The sequence below is a fragment of the Phocoena sinus genome, chromosome 2 (assembly GCF_008692025.1).
Source record: "Phocoena sinus isolate mPhoSin1 chromosome 2, mPhoSin1.pri, whole genome shotgun sequence".
NCBI classification, from domain to species: domain Eukaryota; kingdom Metazoa; phylum Chordata; class Mammalia; order Artiodactyla; family Phocoenidae; genus Phocoena; species Phocoena sinus.
In genome coordinates this window covers 66,172,182-66,194,295 of record NC_045764.1, presented here as the reverse complement: position 1 = coordinate 66,194,295, position 22,114 = coordinate 66,172,182, and the positions used below count along the sequence as shown (strand labels likewise).

Genomic DNA, 22,114 nt, shown 5'->3' with positions numbered 1-22,114 from the left:
GGCCATTTCTGCCTCTGTGAAAGGAAGCGAATGCTTCCAGCCCTGATGAGATGATGCCCGGGAAAGGGCCTTGTCAGCAGGGCAGCTCCGACAGTGTGCGGGAGGTGCCGTGCCAGATCCGCCACTGCTGGATGAATCCTAGCACGTTTCGCGGCCTCAGTTTTCTCAAAGTGGAGCTGTCAGCCCTGACCTGATGATGCCATCACAGGCGAGATAAGAGTGGGAGGGGCTCTGATGGCTTAAGTTAGGGTTGGGTGCAAGGGAGCCGAGAACGCGCAAGGGACCCATGTTCTGCTATTAAGAGGGGTGAGAGTCTCTTTGGCACTGTTCTGCCTTCAGACAGCCTTTTGAACGAAGAGGACAGTCTGGGCCCACCCAGGAGGAGCTGGCCGGGCCCCTGAGGAGTAGGTGCCTAGTTGGGAAAATAACTTCCCATACCTGCACCCTAAAAGCGCAGGTGCCAGGGAGAGGCAGAGGGAGAGATGGGAGACTCCAAGTCGTATGGATGTGCAGGGCTAATCTCCCAAAAAGGATTATATGAGTTACGTTTTATAAGGTGTCTGGGGCTTCCCTGGTGGTGCAGTGGTTAAGAATCCGCCTGCCAATGCAGGGGACACGGGTTCGAGCCCTGGTCTGGGAAGATCCCACATGCCGCGGAGCAACTAAGCCATGCGCCACAACTACTGAGCCTGCAATCCAGAGCCCACGAGCCACAACTACTGAAGCCTGTGCACCTAGAGCCTGTGCTCCTCTACAAGAGAAGCCACCGCAATGAGAAGCCTGCGCACCACAACGAAGAGCAGCCCCCACTCACCACAACTAGAGAAAGCCCGCGCGCACCAACGAAGACCCAACGCAGCCAAAACTAATTAAAAAGAAAGAAAGAAAGAAACCCACTGACCATTTCCCTTTATGTTGGGAGACTCATCTTCCCTCTTTTGCTTCCCAAGCACACACCCGGAGGCCTGCAGGGGCTGGAGTCTGGTGGGGCACTGCATCTCTGTTCACCTTCCTGGTGTCTGTGTATGGCTGGGATGTGGGGGTACCTGTACCTGCTGCAGCGCCTACAGGGTGGGGACGAGCCAGCTCTGTAGGCTTCAAGCAGCTCATGCCCCATTCTGTCTCCGAAGCCCCTCGCTGCCATGGGCATCAAAAGAAAGGCACACACCCTTGCCTTCCCCCTTCAAAGGCCTTCATAGCTCATAGCTCATCTAGTCCCCCAGTACCCTTGGGAAGGCAGAGCAAGCATTAACGAGGGACCTGCCTGAGGCCACTCTGAATTCAGCATAAGCTGGGACTGGGATCCACGCTCCCTTGTCAAGCTCTGGTTTGCACAGGATGACTGCCTCCCTGTCGGTACAGCCACGTCACTTGCCCTTCAAGAACTTAAGTCTGAGAGGACAAGCTAGTCCAGACTGAGAGGCACACACACACACACACACACCCCTTTACAAGATATGTAGCCACAGGAAAACCTAATAAGCCGGATGGTCACTAGCATGATTGAGGATCCACAGAAAGGACCTTAGCGATCATCAGCTGCAACCCACTCACTGCAAACGGGGAAACTGAGGCTCAGAAAGGGACAGAGATTTGCTGCAGGTTACAGAGCTAAATGGAGGCTAGAGCCCAGGTCTCTGGACTCCAGGTCCAGTACTCCTGCCACTGCCTGCACACCTAGCAAACAAGGCGAGGCAGGGAGAAGGAGCTCAGATAGCCTGGGGCCACAGGTGGGGTGCACCTCCACTTCAGTCTGAGAGTTTTATCCAAAGAGTGGACTTTCCTGAGCTCCTCTGGGAGGGGGAGGGGGGAAGGCAGGAAGTAGCTGCAACCTGTTCCTTCAGCACATGGGAGTAGCCACAGAGTCTGGGTGGCGGGGGTCAGGGGGTGATGTTTTTTCTTTGCCCTCTGTGTGCCTTTGACTCTTATCACCGTGTCCTCTGAGTGGCAGAGGTCCAGGCCCAGCACCTTCCAGACCTGGGGAAAGGGTGAGGGTGGCAAAGCACCCCCCTGCTGGGGCACTCCCGAGACATCTGGGTGGAACTGATGACAGGGGCCCAGAGCAGCCAGGAGCCTCTCCCACGGGGGAGAGTTCATGGTCGGGTGGGGCTGCGGGCACCCAGTTGTTTTTTTCCCTGTGCTCCACCCCATGCATTCTTCCGAAGAGCAGGCTCAGTGGCCCTGCCCTCCAGGAGGCCTCGGGGCTCCCAGGTCTCTGCCCCTGAAAGTGGGGGTGGGCATGAAGGGCGTGGAAGGTGCAGGGGAGAGGGGGCCTATGGACACCCCCGACTCCACCTGGGCGCCGGGCTTGCCTCGCACCGCAGGTTGGCGAGTGAGGGGGCGACCCTTTGGAGGTCACGGAGCCCGGCGTGGCTGGCACACTGTTAGGTGCAGGCCCCACGATGGGACCTGTGCCCTGCCTCGGCTCCTCCCCCCGCCCGCCCCTCCCGGCCCCGCCCCGCGCGGGAGGGGTGGGCGGGGGCCCGCGGGGAAGCGCGCCGACCTCCCAGCCAGGTGCAGCGCGGGCTGTCCCGTGGCGGACGCGGGCCGGGGAGGAGAGTTCGGGTCTCCTCCTGCCTGTGCTGCGTCCCTGCGCCTTCTCAGCCGGATGCCCGAGACACTCAGAACCCAGGTAACCGAGGGCGGGACACCCCCGCGGCACGCGTCCTCCCGCCTCCCTGTCCGTGCGCACCCCGCCTCGGCGGCCGCCCCCCAGGCTCCCCGGAGCCCGCCGGCCGCTCCCCGGGCGGCTCTTGGAAAGTTTGCGCCCGGAATGACGTGCACCGGACGGCGGCGAAATGCAGCCACTTTTGCCTTCGCGCCCTCCGCCCGGGAGCCGATGCGGTGGGGTGGCCCCGGTGCACGGGGTCTCCGCTGAGATCGGTTGGAAGTTTGCCTTCTCGCTTTTCCCATCCCTCACTCTTCTGAGCGTTTGCGTCCCTCCCCCGTGTCCCTCAGTTCCTTTAAAAATATGTATATATCCTTAGATGGGGACGGCAGAGTTGGCGATTTCTTAAGGGATGTTTACGTTTGTGCTTCCCGCCTCCTCCGGCCAACATGTACGATAGGAGACTGTACTGAGCCAGACAGGGTGCGGGTGAGGGGCGGCCCCTCTGCCGGGCGTGGGGGTGGGGGCCGGGCGCCGTCTGGGCCCTGCTGAAGTGGGTGCCCAGCCACGGGGAGTTCTGGGCTTTTGTCTTGTCTCCAGCAGGTCACAGCCCAGCGGGGTATCCTCGGCTCCCCCAGCACTCCTCGAGATGAGCACTGGGGAGAGAGGGTAGGCAGAGGCAGGGATCTAGAGCGACCTCTATAACCCTTGACGATTTGAACAGAATGGGCTTCTTCTTGCCTTGGCTGCGAGGAGGGCTCAGCTGTGTGTGGGAAAGGGGATGAAAGATGGTCCTAACCACGCAGAAGCAGAGAGGACAGGTGGGGGAGGTCAGAGCATCAGAGAAGAGCTAACAGCACTCACACGTGGACACTTCCTTGATTTCATCCACACCCCCTCCCTAATTAACCGGTGAGGTAGTAGGTCCTTAATCCATTGTCAGATGAGCAAAAAAGGAGGCTCCAAGAGGTTAAGTAACCTTGCTGGAGAAAAGTGGTGACCTGGACCACAAACCACAGTCAGATGGTTGGCTCTTCATTTTCTGGGCCCCTGATCAGCAGGGGTTCATTTCTTCTCCCCCTCCCTTGAGTTTCTTCCCCGAAAGGGGTAGGCCCAGAGATTGCACCTCCAAGAGGAAATAAAATCTGGTCAGGAAGCTCCTCCAAGAGAGGGCCGACTCCTTGCTAAGCCAGGAGGTCTGCAGGAGGCGAGGACCTGTTTTGTCACGGCTGTAACCATAGTACCTGGCACTCTCGGAAGGTACCCCACAAGAATGGAATGAATTAACCTGAAACAGCAGAGCCTCTTTTCCAGCTGATGGATCTTTGCCCTTGGTGAACAGAAAGGGCATTCGGAAAAGTCAGACCAGAAATGTGCCCAATGCCATCACTGCGGGTCCTTGAAATCCTTACCCCACTTGGTTCTTTTAAGCCAGTGAGCACATCCATAATCCCGTGTGCCTTTCCAGACAGCCAGGCTTTCACCTTACCCCCAATCTACTTCTTGTCAGGCTAGGAGAAGCAGCAGGAAGTGGGTTCCATGCCCAACTTGGCCCTGCTCTAGGTTGAAGGCAGAGGACCCTTGGCCCGTCTATACCAAAGTCTTACCCATCTCTCCAAGAAATCTTATTTGGAAACTCTAGTCTTCATTGCCTCTTCCCTGATCCTTCCATGGGGCAACCATGGATTCAGGGAAGAGGACTTGCTTTTCTGAGCCTCAATTGCCTCATCTGTAAAATGGGGACAATAGAATCTGCATGGCTTTACATGAGAGTGTGTGGTCCAAAGCGCTCTGCAAGCTGCAAAGCAGACTGTGAGAGACGATTTTTCTTTCCTCACATGTTTGTTAGCCTGACCTCCCCAGGTGGGCTGTAAATTCTTTCTGGGAAGGGATCACACATCTTGGTATCCCTCTGAGAGCTCTCCTCATTGTGAGCACACAGTAGGTTCACAGGAATGGAAGAGGAATTGCTAAAATTGGTGAAAAATCCACCCCTGCCCCCATGTAAGGAGAGGGGATACTCTACAATACAGGGGAGGGTATAGGAGGGATGGGAGGGGTCTGAGATCCAAGACCAGGAACGAATGGGAAGGCAGGGCGTAGCGGACTTTCCATGGCAGTGCCCTGAAGACTTTTGAGGCTGTGCCAGGAACCTTATAACCTTGGACTCCTTAGCAGATGTGGTGTCTGCTTTGGCCTGAGGACAGGCCAGGACACCCAGAGTTGACCAGTTCTGCTCCTTGGGGGAGACCACTGAGAACATAGCTGGGATTCAAGCCCCTGCACATCCCCACTCCCATCCCCCCCCCCCCACACACACACCACCTGTTCCTCCCCAGGGGTTTGTGCACACGTAGGGCCCACCCAGCTTCCTACTGCCTGTTCCTGGCTCTTAACAAGAACCCAGTGGAGTAAGACCTTTAGACACAGAATATCTCAGCTGGAATAAGCCTTAGAGGTCATATCTCTACACCCCTTCCCTGCTTTACTTTCCATAGCACATATCACCATCTAACATTCTGTATATTAAGAATATTGAAGAATCTTGTTTCTTGGCTGTCTCCCCTGTTAGAGTATCAGCTCCATGGGGGCGGGGCTTTCGGTCTGTTTTATTCTGATCTATTCCCAGGAGTCAGAGTGGTGCCTGGTGTGCAGCGGGTGCTTAGTTAATATGCGTTGAGTAAATGAATACATCCAGGCCACGCTTCCTCATTGGTACGGTTTGGGGAGACTGAGGCCCAGAGACAGGAGTGAACCTCTTGAAGACAGAGCTGGAGCTTTTCTTGATTGGACTTGAGTTAATTCTAAGCTGGGTCTCTGTCCCCTGCACCAGGTTGCTAGGCGTGCTTAGGAGCTGCCTTGGAAAGAACCTTCAGACCAGGTGCCTCCAGTTACTCAGAGGGGCAGCTCCTAGCTGAACAGATCACCATCCACATAGAGTGATTTGAGAGAGCAAAGGGGGGAGCGCTCCCGGTTAGACCCCCATCCCCAAAAGAAACCTCCTAATGCTGCTTTCCAAAGGTGGGTGGTGCCTCTATTAGTGGTGAAAACAGTGCCGTCTCCAGGCAGCCTTCTCAGATTCCCCAGGGCACTGGACGACCCAGGCGGACAAGCCAAGTCCCTGGCAGCCCTGGGGAAAGAGGTGGAGCTTCAGATCTGCTGGGTCAAGGATAACAAACCAGTCTGAGAAGACGCAACCAGATGTGTGGGCCAGGAAGATGGAGGACACTATTCTGACCAAGGCGTGGGAGAAGGTGGGGGGCTCTTAGGCCTCACTTAGGAATCTGATGAGTGGTTTTCTGGAGGCCCCAAGAACTTGAAATTCTGAGGCACTGTGTCAGGACAAGCAGGATGGAGAAGCTTGCGTGTGTGTATGGGCGGGGGGATAGAGTAGAAGCTGGAACTATCTATGGGATAGAAAATATGGGAGACACATCCACAAACACCAAGCAACTTCAGTCTCCCTCCCCACCCCATCATTCTGCTGGCCAGTGTTGTTTCTGTAAAGGACTGTTGTCTGTGTTCTAAGGGAGAACTCTAGGCCGTGTGGAATCGATTGGAGGAAAAGATACCTATGGCAAGAAGACCTCCCAAAGAGGTTATTGCAGGAACAAAGACAGGAGATCGGGTCCCTGGAGGTGTATTTCCTCCTGACACTCACTGGGAATGTAGACCCTTCTTAGCTGCTTGGAGGAGCAGGGGTACATTTTAAAAAAAATTTATGTATGTATGTATGGCTGCGTTGGGTCTTCGTTGCTGCGTGCGGGCTTTCTCTAGTTGCGGCGAGCGGGGGCTACTCTTTGTTGCCGTGTGCAGACTTCTCAGCGCGGTGGCTTGTCTTGTTGTGGAGCACGGGCTCTAGAGCGCAGGCTCAGTAGTTGTGGCGCACAGGCTTAGTTGCTCCGCGGCATATGGGATCTTCCCAGACCAGGGCTCAAACCCGTGTCCCCTGCATTGGCAGGCAAATTCTTAACCACTGCACCACCAGGGAAGTCCCCTGAGTTACATTTTTAATAATAGTAATAAGCATGCAATAAATGCTAGTCGGATGCCAGGCACTGTTCTAAGCACTTTACTTGTACTAGGTAGTCCTTACCACAGCCATGAGGTTGAAGCCGTATCATCTCCATTTTACAGATGAGGAAACTGAGCTTCAGAAAGGTGGCGTAACTTTGCCCACAATGACACTTGCAGGGAAAGGGGCACCAGAATTAGTCGGGCTCCAGACCCTGCAGCCTTAGCCTCCATGCTGTGCTACCTCAGTCAGCCAAGTAGGCCACACAGACAGGACAAAGAGCCTGGAGGCCAGGGTGGTCGACACACACGTGGAGACAGGGGAAGCAGCTTCTGTGTAGGCCCCCACATTACATCCATAGGGAACTTTGGCGTTTTCCCTGCTATTGACCCCCAAATCTTTTCCCATTGGTATTGTGGTTTGCCAGATTAAGAGCTGAAATGGATGTTGGAAGAGAGACTCCAGAAGTTGGGCTTTGAAGGATGTATAGGAGTTTTTACCAGCGTGTTGGGAAAACTGGGGAGGAAGGGGGGCAGGGCAGGTGGAGGGAACAATGATAATGCTTTGCCTGAAGAAATGAGTCCATAATAGTGACTCGTCCTGGGCTTCCCTGGTGGCGCAGTGGTTAAGAATCCACCTGCCAATGCAGGGGACACGGGTTCTATCTCTGGTCCGGGAAGATCCCACATGCCGCGGAGCAACCCAGCCTGTGCGCCACAACTACTGAGCCTGAGCTCTAGAGCCTGCGAGCCACAACTACTGAGCCTGTGTGCCACATCTATTGAAGGCTGCGTGCCTAGAGCCCGTGCTCCGCAACAAGAGAAGCCGCCGCAATGAGAAGCCCGCGCACCACAATGAGGAGTGACCCCCGCTCGCCACAACTAGAGAAAGCCCGCACGCAGCAACGAAGACCCAACCCAGCCAAAAAAAGAAAAAAAAAAGTGACTCGTCCTGTGTCTGAGGCCACTGTAGCTCTCCTCCCCCCATTCTTGTCCCCCAGCCACTCCTTATAGGCTCCCTTCCTGTGAAGAGGGGAGACCCTGACATGAGACATAGCTTATGCATTCCTGTCCCTTGCCTCCTTTATTACCACCGTCACTACAAGTCTGGTGGCTTTCAGCGACAGTAGAGGGAAAAGTACGCCTGTTGTGACATGACGTGAATCAGTCCTTCATAAATAATGGGGTTGCATTGTCAGTGCTAATGCCTGGACCTGTGCCCTAGTGCTGGTCCACAGTGGGAGACATAGTGTTGGCTCCTGGGGGAACAGGACAAGGGTGACTCTAGGTGTTATCCTGAAGTTGAGCAGGATGGCAGCAAGGTGCCAACAGGTGTGAGAGATACAGTCTTTTTGGCAGCTAGGGAAAAAGACAGTGTTCCCCCAAAGCAGTGATCCTAGGTGTGATTTCTGCCCATGCTCTGTCCTCTCACCCAGGGTTTATCTTACAGAGTTGTCCTTTCTTCCATCCTTGACACAAGGCTAGGACCACCCCCAGAGAGCTCTGTGGGGAACTTGCGTGATGAATTTTGCCTAAGCCTCAAATGGGCATCTTGCCGGGATACACTGTAGCCCCTTAAGACATTCTTCCTCTTTGATTATGTGGGAGCCCTGTGGTCAGGATGACTTTGGTGGGATGCATTTGGAGCCGGCCAGAGGCACAGAGCCCAGCCATCACGGGTGTCTAGATCCCAGGGGCCTGAATTCGGCTACTCAGCCAGCTTGCCACTGGTCTTTGAGTCGGTCACTGGAGTCTGGGGAGCTGAAGGCCTGGTGTGGCAGGTGGGGAGCCCTGGATTCTAATTTTTTTTTTTATATATATACTTTTTTTTTTTTTTTTTTTGTCCGTGCTGCGTGGCATTCGGGATCTTAGTTCCCCCACCAGGGATTGAACACCGGCCCCCTGCAGCAGAAGCTCAGAGTCTTAACCACTGGACCTCCAGGGAAGTCCCCCTGGATTCTAATTCTGACACGATCTAACTCACAGTATGACTTTGGCCCTGTCCCTTCCTGGGCCCCAGTTTTCTCATCTGTCAAAGAGACAGCTTGGCTGAGATCAGGACCAGATACTTCTTTGCTGCAGGGCTGTCCTGTGTTTTGTAGGACGTTCGGCAGCAGCCCTGGCCTCTACCCACTAGATGCCAGTAACACCACCTCTCACTTCTCTCCTGGCAAACAGCAGTGTCTCCAGACATTGCCAAATGACCACGGTGGGCAGAATCGTCTCTGGTTGAGAACCACGGGGTTAGATGACCTCTGAAGACCCTCCCACTGATTACCCCCAGGACCAGGAAGACACTTTTCTCTTTCAGCCCCTGTTTTGGAGATGCTGACTGTGTGAGAACCAAGGAGCCTGTGCATGGGGTCTCCAAGGGCTTACAGGGTAGGATGTGAGCTATGAGAACAGGAAAGGCTCTGGGCCCACTGTGCCTCTTGCTGAGAGCCAAGGCCAAGGTCTCTTTGCCTCCCAGGCCTTGGGTTACATAAGAAGGTAGGGGGCGGGGGAAGCAGGCCTGTGGTTGGCCCAGGCGCTAAGGTCAGCAGCCTTCCAGCCAGTGACTAATCATCTCTACATGCCCTAAGGACTTAGCTGCTCCGTGGTCCCCTCTCCCACTGCCCTGGGAGGGGACACAGGAAGTGAATCAGCCCACCCACAGTGCAGAGGAAGGGGAAGGTGGAGCACAGTAGTGTTAGACCCAAGGGCCACACACCCTTACCCCAACCCATCTCTGGTTTTATTTTGTTTATTCCTCCCAAGTTAGTTGTTTATTAACCCGCCCGCCCGTGGAAGCCCCTTCTGACCTTGTTGCTTAATGGAAGGGTGAAGATTTATCTTCTTCAGGAATGGGAGGAGTTTGTCAATGAATCTTGGAAGTAAATCACTGTTCTGAGGACAACAGGCTCAGAAATTTGGGGTAGTGTTAACCCAAAATGATCGGTTTGGGTTATTCTTTTTTATTTTTGCGGTACACGGGCCTCTCACTGCTGTGGCCTCTCCTGTTGCGGAGCACAGGCTCTGGACGCACAGGCTCAGCGGCCATGGCTCACGGGCCCAGCTGCTCCGCGGCATGTGGGATCCTCCCAGACTGGGGCATGAACCCGTGTCCCCTGCATTGGCAGGCGGACTCTCAACCACTGCACCACCAGGGAAGCCCAACATGTGAGTTTTTGTGTCTGGCTTCTTTCACTTAGCATGATGTTTAAAGGTTTATCAGTGTTGTGTTATACATCAGAATTTCCTTCCTTTTGAAGGCTGAATAATATTCCAGTTGTGGATTTATCCATCCATCTGTCGATGGACAAGGGTTGCTTCCACCTTTTGGCTGTTGTCAGTATTGCTGCTACGAACATGGCTGTACAAATGTCTGTTTGGGTCCCTGCTTTCAGTTCTTTGGGGTCTATTCCCCGAAGTGGAATTGCTGGGTCATATGGAAATTCTGTGTTTCATTTTTTGAGGAACCACCGTACCGTTGAGGAATAGGTGTTGGAACTAGATCTGAAGGATGAACATGAGCTCTCCAGGCCTCTAGGTAGAGGAAGAGGGAGGAAAGGGGGAGGGGGAGGAGGGAGGAAGGGGGAGGAGGGAGGGCAGGGGAGGAGAGAGCCTGGACTGCGGCAGGAGACAAGTGGCACAGTGGTTGTGCTTGGAGCTAGAGATGGGGCCCTGGACGGGTAGAGTGCGAAGGGTCTTGGACCAGGCGAGGAACTTGGGCTCCACGCTGTAGGCAGAGAGAAGCACTGAAGGGGCTTTTAATCAGGAAGTGATACAGGCCTATTATCATCTTAGATGGACAGAGCTGGGAGTGATGTCACAGATGGTCTGGGAGGGAAAGAGGCTTAAGGCAAGAACCAAGTGGGAGAAAACTGGGTAACACTGGAGCCTCGTGGTTGGGGTGGGTGGAAGGAGCAGGTCTGGAGGGTGGGTGCGCTGCACAGGGTGCCCAGGTTTGCGCTTTGGTGCTGGGTGAGTGGTGGTGAGGCTGCCGATAAGCTTATAGGAGGAGCAGCCAGTTTGACAAGATAATGAGGGCATATCCATTGGCTTGAAGGGGCCATGGAGCCACCTGTGTAGAGGCAGGATTTGAGGGCTGCGCAAAGCTGGGCAGAGCTAGGTGCTGTAGAATAGGCGGAGAAGCTGGTCCGGGGCAGGGAAAGGACCGCCATCGGATGGCACAGAAGACCCAGCGGAGTTGGAGGCCAGGACACAGGGAGGCCTCTGCTCAGTACCGCTCAGTCCCTGCCCTGCGTATTTCATATCGATCCGCACATTTTCACTGCCAAGCTCAAGGCTCTGAGCTTGAGGCTGGGCACGGGAGGTGGAGATACAGAGATAAACCCAAGCCAGTGACTAATTCATTTATTCATCCCATAAAGCTTAGAAAATGGAACTTGGCCAATACCTTTGTACAGTTAAATATTGACACAATTGGGACAGGTGCTATGCAGGAGAAATAGGGCATGTTATGAAAGTGTGTCAGAGGACATGCTTAATCAGGGCAGGGTTTCTCACATCGGCACTCTTGCCATTCTGCATCAGGTAACTCTTTGTCGTGGGGTCTGTCCTGTTTAGTAGCTTCCCTGGTCTCCACCCACGCGATGCCAGTAAGTAGCCACACACAACCCACCCCCAGTTGTGATCAACAAAAATGTCTCTAGACATTGCCAAATGTCCCCTGGGAGGCAAAATCACCCTCAGTTGAGAGCCATTTGCCTAGGGGCCAGGAGAGACTTCTTTTTTTGAGAATGATGGTAATCTGGGTTCTAGAAGTTAGATAAGAATCAAGATAAAGCAGGGGTGGGGAGTGGAGGGGAATATTCGGGGCACAGGTAACTGTGTGCGGGGGTCCTGAGGTGGGAAGGAGTGAGGAGGCTGGGGGAGCCGATGAGGAAGGCTTCCATTAGGTGGGCAGTGGTGGGGGCAGGGAAGAGCGGATGGATTCAGGGATACTCAGGAGGGAACACAGGCAAGGGAGCCTCCTGGGTGTGGAGGATGAAAGTGGCTGGAAGCTGGCAAGTTACATTTTGGGCCTGTTGGGTGAGCGATACCTGGGAGTCCTCCAGGTGGGGCCCTGCACTCAAAAGAGAGGTCTGGCTGGAGATGCACATTTGGGAGTGACATGCGTGGAAATGATGAGCTTAGCCTTGGGTAGACCAGATGGCCCAGGGGGAGTGTGTGGACCAAGCAGAGAGGAGGGCCTAGAAGTGAATTCCAGGGGTGCCAGCATTCAGAGACAGAGCGTTGGGAGGTGTCCCAGAGAGGGAGCAGGGAACCCGGGGAGCCCGATGCTGGAGGAGCCCGAGGATGCTGAAGGATGGGGGCTGGCCCATGGTGAAGTCTCTGGAGCCTTCAGGTAAGAAGAGAACTGGGAAGTGGCCGCTGGATTTAGAGCCCGGTGGCTGCCATGGGGGAGGTCAGCCTGGGGTCGCTGAGGAAGGGGAAGGAGGGGAGGGAGGGGGCTAGTAGGCAGCTTTTCTAAACCTGTGTCAGCAGAAGGTGAGGAGAGAGCATGGAAATCAGAAGGGAAGTGCGTTAGGGAGGGTTTTGTTTTATTTGTTTAATCTTGCTTGTTTTGCCCCCACCCTCCCTTTTTTTCCCTTAGAAAATAAAAGTACATGGTTCAGAATTCAAAAATTGTGAAGATTTCGCTGTGAAAAAGTCTCCACCCCCATCCCCCTTGGCCTCGCAGTGCCCTCCCCTCCTCAGAGGCAACTTTACCAGTTTCTTAACATATTCTTCCAGAGATATTTCACGCACAGATCAGTAAATGCATATGTGGTCTTCCCCTCCACATGGTAGCAACACTATATGTATTCTTCTACCCCTGATTTGGTCTTTTTCCACTTAGCTCTCTTTTTTTTTTTTTTTTTTAATTTATTTATTTTATTTATTATTTACTTTTGGCTGTGTTGGGTCTTCGTTGCGGTGCGCGAGCTTCTCATTGCGGTGGCTTCTCTTATTGCACAGCATGGACTCTAGGTGCACGGGCTTCAGTAGTTGCAGCACGAGGGCTCAGTAGTTGTGGCTCACGGGCTCTAGAGCGCAGGCTCAGCAGTTGTGGTGCATGGGCTTAGTTGCTCCGCGGCATATGTGGGATCTTCCCGGACCAGGGCTCGAACCCTTGTCCCCTGCATGGGCGGGCGGATTCTCAACCACTGCGCCACCAGGGAAGCCCCCACTTAGCTCTCTTGAGAAGCTTCCAGATCAGTACGTGGAGAGCTTCTTCATTCTCCTTTACAGCTATATGATGTTCCATGATATGGATGGCACGTAATTTATTTAACAAATCCCCTGTTTGGGGACATCACAGTGTGTCACTGAATCTCCTTGTGCTTCAATCATTTTGCAGTGTTGGTGGGTGCATGTGGGGAAATGTCTCAGAAATGGAATTGGTGAGTCGGATGGTTTGTATTTTGAAAGATATCAGCAGGTTGCTCTCCATAGAATTTATAAGAATGTACATTCCTACCGGTAGTGTGCAAGGACGCTCATTTTTCTACACCCTCCGAAATAGAGTGTTACCAACTTACTGATGTTTGCCAATCTGGAAGACAAAGATAGTTTTTTCGTTTTATTTATTTATTTATTTATGGCTGCGTTGGGTCTTCGTTGCTGCACGCAGGCTTTCTTTAGTTGCGGCGAGCGGGGGCCACTCTTGATTGCAGTGCACGGGCTTCTCATTGCAGTGGCTTCTCTTGTTGCGGAGCATGGGCTCTAGGCGCATGGGCTCAGTAGTTGTGGCTCGCGGGCTCTAGAGTGCAGGCTCAGTAGTTGCGGTGCACAGACCTAGTTGCTCCGCAGCATGTGGGATCTTCCCCGACCAGGAATCGAACCCGTGTCCCCTGCATCGGCAGGCGGATTCTTAACCACTGTGCCACCCAGGGAAGTCCCAAAGATAGTTTCTTGGTGTAGTTTTAATTTGCATTTTTCTTGCTCTGAGTAAGGTTAAACATGTTTTCATAGATATAAGAGCCATGTGTATTTCCATTTCTATGAACTGTCTATTCATATGTTTTGCCCATTTTCTATGAGGTTGTTGGCCCTTTTCTCATTGAATTAGAGGTGATCTTTGTGTATTAGGGGAAACTAGTCTTTTGTTGGGAATGTGATTTACAAGCATTTCCCCCCCCAGTTAATCAAGGAAGTTTTTTGTTTTGTTTTGTTTTTTTGCTGTTGCTGCTATGTTTTCAGAATTATGAATGCTGATGGGAGAGATTTGCTGGGGTGTGGGGGTCCCTAGCTCAGGGGTCCCTGAGGAAGCATTGGAGTGGGTTCCAGATTGAGACCAGGATGGGAAACACCTCTGCTGTGTAAACAGGCAGAAGGGCAGGTGGGAGAACGGTGCCGGTGCCAGGGGGTTGGTGGCAGCGAGTTTCGAGAGCAAGGGCAGATATGTGGGTTCATCCAGGCATGGGATTGTGTTAACAAGTTATCAGAAAGTTAGAGGGGAGGAGGACTACTGTATTAGTGAGAGAGTGATCAGATTAATGAACGCTGACACCAGAGCAAGAGGAGGGGAAGTGAGTGGATGGGTGTTCTGTGTTTTCTTAGATAGGGTACTTGTCTGTTTGGCATGCAGTAATCACCAGGCCAGGCTAACGGCCAATGTGGTTACATTTCCCCTGAGATCAGACCCCATACTCTGAATCCCCTGCTTATCTCACTCTGTCACAAGCCAATATTTCCCCTGCCCTAAACCAATCCAGTGCCAGGTACCAGGCAACTAGGGACAGCCCCGATGCCTCAGAGGCCACTGGAACTGTTCAAACCAGCCAATCCCAAGCTGTTTTGCCATGCTTTTCCCATTGGAAATCCCAACAGAGGCTCTGGCCTTAGGCCTTCCCCCTTGCTCCTGCTTCTGCCTCTTGACCAAAGCCTAGTGCTTTCCTTGTGGTCCTGTGTGCTGCTGTGCTGTGTCCCCTTCTCTTGGGAAATGTAAGTAATACGTTCTTCTTTCAACGTCATTAGCCTCTCCGTGTGCCATTCAGACACCTCCGTGAATTAAAATCCTATGGGTACAGTTAAGACAAGAGAGACACTTGGACGGGACAGAGTGTGAGGGCGAGTAAACTGCAGGTCCCAGTGGGGCTCCAGAGCTGTCACCCTGTGAGTGGTTAAATAAGCAGGCTCTCAGGGTGGACTTCCTGGAGGAGGTGGCTGGAGATGAGGAGAGGCCTCGTGGTGGGAAGGGCAGGAGCACAGACTGGGAGGCACAGGGAACTGTGGGGGGGGGGCAGGGGGGCGGGCGGCCGGGGTGATCAGAATTGGGAGGCTGGAGGAAAATATACATAGAGGAGGTGAATCTGACAGTGTACGGGGAAGGAGGGAGCCGTGGGGTCAAAGATGCAGGCTGGGTCCTGTGGATGCTTCTTGAAGACAGTGTTTGAATTCCCAGTGTTAACTCCCTTTGTGAGTTTGGGGTGGGGCTGTGGAGCTGCAGATGATGAAGGACCTGGGAATGACATGGGTCTAACCCAGCTCTGGCTTTTTTTTTTTTTTTTGCGGTACGCGGGCCTCTCACTGCTGTGGCCTCTCCCGTTGTGGAGCACAGGCTCTGGACGCGCAGGCACAGCGGCCATAGCTCACGGGCCTAGCCGCTCCGCGGCATGTGGGATCTTCCCGGACCGGGGCACGAACCCGTGTCCCCTGCATCGGCAGGCGGACTCTCAACCACTGCGCCACCAGGGAAGCCCCCAGCTCTGGCTTTTTGATGTCACATTAACGAAACCCTATCCCTGGATGAGCTCAGCTATCTGCCTTCACTCCCGCAGCTTGCCCCCTCCCCACCACCCCGTCTGCCTGTGCCACCGCAGAGGTGTTCCCCTCCTTTCTCAAGTATCCCCACCATTTGGTGCTTTCTGCTCCCTGCCCCCCATGAAAGCTCCCTCCTCCCTCCGGGAGCCTTACTCCTCCAGGATCAGATGCTCATCCCTGGCAGCTGGTTCTTCCAGTGGCATTGGATTTGAGAGAAGAATTCTTGAAGATCAAAAAGTCTTCAAAACATGGAGAATAGAGCAGTAATGGTAGAACGGTTGGTATTGGAGCTGGGGGCCGTGGTCCACACTGCCTCAAATCACACAGAATCTGTGTGTGTGTGTGTGTGTGTGTGTGTGCGTGTGCTGGGGGAGGATTTGCCTATTCTAGTAATGCTGGTCTACCTCCCAGTCTTGTGTGCTCTAAGTCAATAAGTCCACTGGAAATTTACAAACACGTGCACGCTTGGCAATCACTCGTGCTACCTTGCGATTTTTCTTTTATTGTTGCCTCCGGAGTTATTTACCTTTTTGAGAGTGGAATTTGTGGGGAAATAGCCTCACATTCAGCTAGTGTTTACCTAGTTCCCCTGAACTCTGAACTGGGCTGGGTGTTGTGGGTCTTGCAGGTTTGTTGCGTTTGTTCTGCTTCCCCGGCAAAGGCACGGTGTCCCCTTCTCCAATATGCTCTATCGCCCCAGATACCAGTGCAGAGAATGAGGGGAAACCAGCTGGGCTGTGGTTGGCAGAGATGACTTCCAGAAGGAGGAAGAGCTCAAGCAGATAGTGGGTCTCCTCGAAGGGGAAGGAGGCAGCAGGAGCCCGGTGAGGCCAGGTGAGGCCAGGTGTCCCCGGGGAGGTTGAGCATCAGGCCCCCTGGGGTGCAGGAGGACGGGTGATGGCTGCCCTGAGGGCGACAGGTGAGCCCCTGGGAAGGGATGGGGCAGGAGACGGGACAGGAGACAGGACTGGGGTGGGGGGGGGGGAGGAGGAGAGCCCCTTTGCGCTCTGTCAACAGTGTCGCCTCTCTGCTGGGAGGGGAGCCCTGGGGGGCTGCTGGCTGGCTGGAGTGTGACCTTGCACTTCTGTGAGGGGCAGTGAGGCTTTGAAAATGCTTCCAGCTGGGCGGTTGTTGTCCCCTCAAGCATTCTTCAGTGGCCCTCAGGGCAGGAAACAAGTGTTTCCCCAGATCAGGACCCAGTAATGCTTCTCGATGGGGTCCTTTCTTGTGATGGGTGGAGCTGGGGAGCAGCAGCTTTGAGAAGGGTGCCAGCAGTGGTGGGGGGGGTGTCCATTTCTGAAATATGGGATGTCAGTGGTTTATTTCTTTGATGCTTTTGGTACACATCCTCTCTAGAACCTGACCGATGCTTTAAGAAAAGTTGTGATTTAAAAAAGCAATTGTGTGAAGGATGACGAAACATCTGGCTTAAGCAGGAGGCCGGGGTGGGGCGGGGTGGGGCAGGGGGTGGGATTCCGGAAGAAGGGAAAGCGGCTGTTGCCCTCCGCCCTCCCCACTCCTGGTCTGGTTTGGTTTAATCTTGACCGTCCGCCCAGGGACAGTTCCTCCAAGTCCAGCAGGCGCCCAGCTGCTAGAATGTTGTTTCTACGTTATCCCTTAGCAAGACTGGGGGCTTCTGGACTTACCCTAGGATCACCTTGCTGGGTGACCCTGAGCAGGCCTCCTAACATCTCTGGGCCCCGGTTTAACACCTGGCTTCTCTTTTGGAAGCATCAGTTTTGTCCTTTAGGTACCTTTTAGGCTCTTTCTAATGATCAAGTCTTTGCTTACCACCCTTCAGATTTCCATCAGGGCCTGAAAGAACATAAGGGGAGTCTGAGGAAGTGAAGTCCAGTGGTCAGGCTCTCACGGGCAGCAGGCCAAGGAGGGAGGGGAAGGGAAAGGGATGCAGCCTCTGCCCGGGCCTCCACCCCACCGACCTGGGTGTGCTGTGAATACCCCTCCTTGTTCGAAGGCCTCAGATTTGACTTTCAAAGGGAAAACGCCTGTCCTGATAAAGTGGGCCTTGTTCCACGCAAGTCAGCTTTGTTCGGGCTCCCGGGCTCAGTTCGTGTGTCCCGCCGGTGTGAGGAGGACAGAGACTGGGCACGGTCTCTGTGGGGCTAGATGATCCGTGCTTTGGGAGAGCCAAAGGGTTTCACACACTTGGTGGTGCCCAGCTGTGCCTTCATGCTGTTCCCCTAGCGCCTCCTGGTACTGGCAGGTATCACCACCTCCGCTTTCTCACACTGGGATGTGGAAACTGAGGCACAGAAGGTCACGCAGCTCATGCGGGGTCACCCGGGCCACCCAGGGCAGCTCAGTCAAACTTGACCAGGTCTTCTGACTCCTTGTCCAGTGCTCTCTTCCCACAAACTGTTTATGATGGACACTACACGGCTGGGTTCTCTGCCCCTTTGTTTCACCCCTCATGCTCGGATTTATCCCCCTGAAGTGCCAACTGCCACCAGTTAGAGTGGAAATGAATTCACTTTGTGCAGGAAGGAAGATCAGGGGCTCGGCATGAAAAGTAAGAGGGAAAAAAAATTCCTCCGATAAATTCTGCTACTCCCCATGACACCTCTCCTCTCCCCAAAGTATCAGCATGTTCCTCAGGCCCTTCCTTAAAGGGCCAAAGAAATGAATCTCTAATGGTAAAATTTCTAGCCTCACAGTATGGAGGTGGCCCTTGACTCAAACTGCAGAGTGACCATTTTTCCACCTCCTTATGTAGATGCCAGTCCAGTCTGACATTCCTGGGCCAAGAAATAAAGGGACCTATCTCCACGCGTGTTTCCACCTTGATGGTACTTCCTGCTTCCCAGTGCTCTGTGGGACACTGTGGGGACGTGATCGGGAGAGGTGTTTTTTTTTTTTTTTTTTTGTGGTACGCGGGCCTCTCACTGTTGTGGCCTCTCCCGTTGCGGAGCACAGGCTCCAGACGCGCAGGCTCAGCGGCCATGGCACACGGGCCCAGCCGCTCCGCGGCATGTGGGATCTTCCCAGACCGGGGCACAAACCTGTGTCCCCTGCAGCGGCAGGCGGACTCTCAACGACTGCGCCACCAGGTAAGCCCGGGAGAGGTGTTTTAATCATGGAAATGATTTTTTCCTTTCTCACTTTTCATGCAGAGGCCCAGCTTTCCATGCCTGGGCAGAGTGAATCACTGTCCACAGAAACCAGCGACAGTTGGGGCTTTGCGGGGCAGGAAGGGATGGCCAGGGACGGCTGCAGCTGGAGCCCGCACCCACTGTCGCCTGCTTGTTGATCCCACGCTGCTGCCTCTGCTGGGCCCTCTCGGGTTCTGGGCCGGCCTCCAGGCAGGGGTGCAAGCCAGCCTAGAGCCTCAGAGGTGGTCTGGCAGAGGCTCAGGCAGGGCAGGGTTAACTGTTTACAACTTCCCGAGCTCTGGCTGCTCCTTCTTGGGGGCTGATTTGAAGGCACCTATTATCCCCATTCTTCATGGGGTTTTGAATAATGCATTTTTCCTCAGCCCTTAAAAAAAAAAAGCCTGTGCTTAATAGTACTAGAGTAATGACCTTGTGTCACACTTCAGCCACTGGGGCTCTTAATCCACCGCTGCATTCAGATATTGTGAATTGTGTTGCCTCTGACATTGGTTAGCAGGAAGAATACCGTGCCGGCGAGGAGGAAGGAGGATCTGTTTTGCGGTCTACCTTGTAGCCTGCGGCAGCCCAGCAAAAGAACATCCTCTGTCTGCCATAACAATGTTGTACGGGCAGGTGACTTTCTGCACGCCTGCTGTGCACCAGGGCCTTACACATGGGCTCTTGTTAATGCTTGAGACAGACCAATGGCGTAGTCACTCTGGGGATTATAAAAGCACCCACCTGGAGGCAGATCGTGGAAACTCAGTGGGGTGTAAAATGCCCATAAGGGTCTTGGAATAGACCAAGTGCTCAGAAAGAGGGATTTCATATCAGTGCCATCATCGCCATTTACAGAGGAGGAAAGTGAGGCCTAGAGAGACCTCAGGACTCAAAGCCGGGTCCACCTGACTCCAGGGCCCAGACTCACTCATCACCGATGGGAATAATTGTATGTTACAGAGCTGCCCCCACCACCTGCCCTCGCACCGCCCCCCCATCTGAACTCCTCATTGGCTATGGGGCCACTTGTAAAGTCATGTGGGCCCTGTGTCCTTCCCCTTCCCCCTCTGGGCCCCACGTCCTTCTCTGACCCCCAATATCCTCTAGTCTCCGATGAGGGTCTGGGCACGTGCCAGTCCCCTGCCAGGTCCATGTGACCTCCTTCCTCCTGCCAGTTCACACCTCCCTGGCTCCTTGGCTGCCCCTGACCATTTCCCCCTTGCTTGTGAGGTGTGTTCTTTGGGTAATAATTACATGAAATGGCTCACTTGCCAGTTAGATCAGTAAATAATTCCCCCCAGTCCTAGTGGGTGAAGCTCAGAGTTAATGATTGCCAGGAAAGCTTCTCAGGATGCAGATCATCTGAGGAGGTCACGCTGAGCTTGATGGCTGGGAGGAGGGGTGCACCCAGGGGCTCCTGTGCCCCCCTCCCTGCCCCCTGCCGTCCTCCCATCTCTTGTGTCTGAATTCAGCACCAGTAGGCCTCCCTGTTCGCAGCCAGCCCACTTCCCCGCGCGGGGTCTTTGCTCTAAAGCTCGTCTCCTTTCCTCTCCTCTCTGCCGGAGCAAGTACTCCCCCTCATTTGGGGTCCACTTCTAGCGGTGCCTCCCCCCAGGGGCCTTCACTGACTGTCCTGACATCCTTGCTCTGGGCCCCTTCTCTGGGCTCCTCGGGGCCATTGGGCAGGTCTTTTCTGAGTGCTCTCCACCATGTCAGGGGCTGTGCTTGGTTCCGGGGACCCAGCAGTGGGCAAGGTGGGGTTGGACGTGCTCCTGGAGTACCCACACAGCTTGAGGGTGCGGCAGGGAGGCCCCGAGGACCTGGGGGCAGTGGGCAGGTGAGGGGCACTGGAGCCTGAGGAAGTGGGGCTCGGGCAAGGATGAGGTGGAGCTTTCCAGGCAGACACGGAGTGAGGGCAAAGGCATCTCGAAGCTGAGGGAGCGGTGTGTACTAAGTACAAAGGCATGATCTGGTGGCTGGATGGGTGATGCTTCACCTACCGCTGTGTGGCATTCCAGACACCTGGGAATCGCCCACGTGGGTGTGTCCAGGAGGCTGGTGGTCCCTTGGAGAAGTCTGTTTCCCTCCCTCCTGTCGCTCCCTCATGGTTTCACTACTGGACATGTCTGGTTTCTCAGAAAGAAGGGATTCTCTGTGAGGGTGGCCGTGCTTTCCTATACCCTGCTCACCAGGGACCTGGGGTTGCAGCACCTGCTCACCGAGCGATGTGGATTCGAACCTAAGCTCCTTCAGTGCACAGTGGATTCTGGGCCACGAGAAGGTGACTGATCCCAGGAGCTCAGGGTAGTTGCTTCCCCCCTGGGCCATGCGCGGCAATCCCCACCGGCGCTTGATACTGGGGATGATCCCGGGGCTCCCGCACTGGGGATTCTGATTGAACAAGCACGAGGTGGACTCACTCAGTAGGTTCTGCGTTCACGGCCCCTGGGTTATTTGGATGCACGGTTGGGTTTGGGGCTACTGCTACAGTGTTTTTCCAGGCTCCTGCCTCTATCCCTAACTTCACCCCATCCCCAGAGTCAGCACCCCAGACCCCACCTGGACAGTTTCCGGGTGGGGAGCTCAGTGCCCATAGAGCAGCCCTTCCTTATTGGGGGACAGTGTCTCTGTGGCTTGAGCTGACGCCTGCCTCCCAGAAGCTCCCATCTGTGGGGGCGGGGGTGTCTTGGTTCTGCATGGCCTCCTCCAGGCTTCCAGGGCTGCTTCCCCAGGATGTGGGAAGGCGTTCACCCTTGCCCGGGGCCCTCCCTGGGTCTCCCTGCCTTCCTTCCTCTGTGGTCTGGGCTCCGTCTCACAGGCTGACAGCCTTGTCTCAGACTTGAAGCTTCTGATCAGATTAACAGCTTGGGAGGAGGAGGGTGGAGATAGGATCGTGCCTTCCCCAGCAGCCTGACATTTCCTGTTGGGGGGAGGGGAACGCCAACAGTCAGGGCCTGGTTCACCTTCCATCAACCTGGCAGGGACTCACCCTTTCCCAACCTTGGGGGAGGGAACTGCCTACTGCACCCACCCTGGAGGCCAACAAGCTGTGTAGCCTAGGCACCCTGGTCCTGATTCTCCAGGGCTCAGTGGAGGACCAGCTCAGCTCTCGCCTTGGCCTAGAATCTTAGCGGCCTCACCCTGGCTGTGCTGTAGAGTCACCTGGGTCCTTAGCTCCCTGATCTTCGGAGGCCTCAGTTAACTGAGTAGTGGGTCCAGGCATCAGTATGGTTTCAAACTCCCTAGGAAAATAGTACTTTATATTCTTTACCATATCACTTTTTGTAAGTGTTGAATATATTCCTGTTTATTTTTCTATGTTGTTTTGTAGCCTTAGGAAGCGTTTCAAACATATCTGAATGTATAAAATTAGAGTAAATGCCCTACATGGTGTGATGCTTCATTATATATAAAACTGTGTGCATATATTAAATTTTGTCTCTTGAAAAAAAACCCAAAAAACTCTCTGGGTAGTTTTTTTTTTTTTTTTTTTTTTTTAAATATCTTTATTGGGGTATAATTGCTTTACAATGGTGTGTTAGTTTCTGCTTTACAACAAAGTGAATCAGCTATACATATACATATGTTCCCATATGTTCTGGGTAGTTTTAAGGTGCATCCAGAGTTGAGA

At 54.1% G+C, this 22,114-nt stretch overlaps 1 protein-coding gene across 6 annotated transcripts in view; it reads left to right on the top strand.

The window, feature by feature from the left end:
- The first annotated feature begins 2,509 nt into the window (after positions 1 to 2,509).
- The window catches only part of PAQR5 (progestin and adipoQ receptor family member 5), an 87,563-nt gene continuing 67,958 nt past the window's right edge, over positions 2,510 to 22,114 (top strand). For 2 of the 6 annotated variants that reach the window (XM_032624218.1, XM_032624213.1), the window contains exon 1: positions 2,510 to 2,632. In XM_032624218.1, the coding sequence (XP_032480109.1) occupies positions 2,609 to 2,632 (24 nt within the window). In that variant the 5' untranslated portion in view covers positions 2,510 to 2,608. Of the gene's footprint in view, positions 2,633 to 11,950; positions 11,973 to 14,534; positions 14,555 to 16,066; positions 16,208 to 18,422; positions 18,442 to 22,114 lie in introns of those variants that run through there. The other 4 variants (XM_032624215.1, XM_032624216.1, XM_032624214.1 and 1 more) reach the window with 4 other exon arrangements.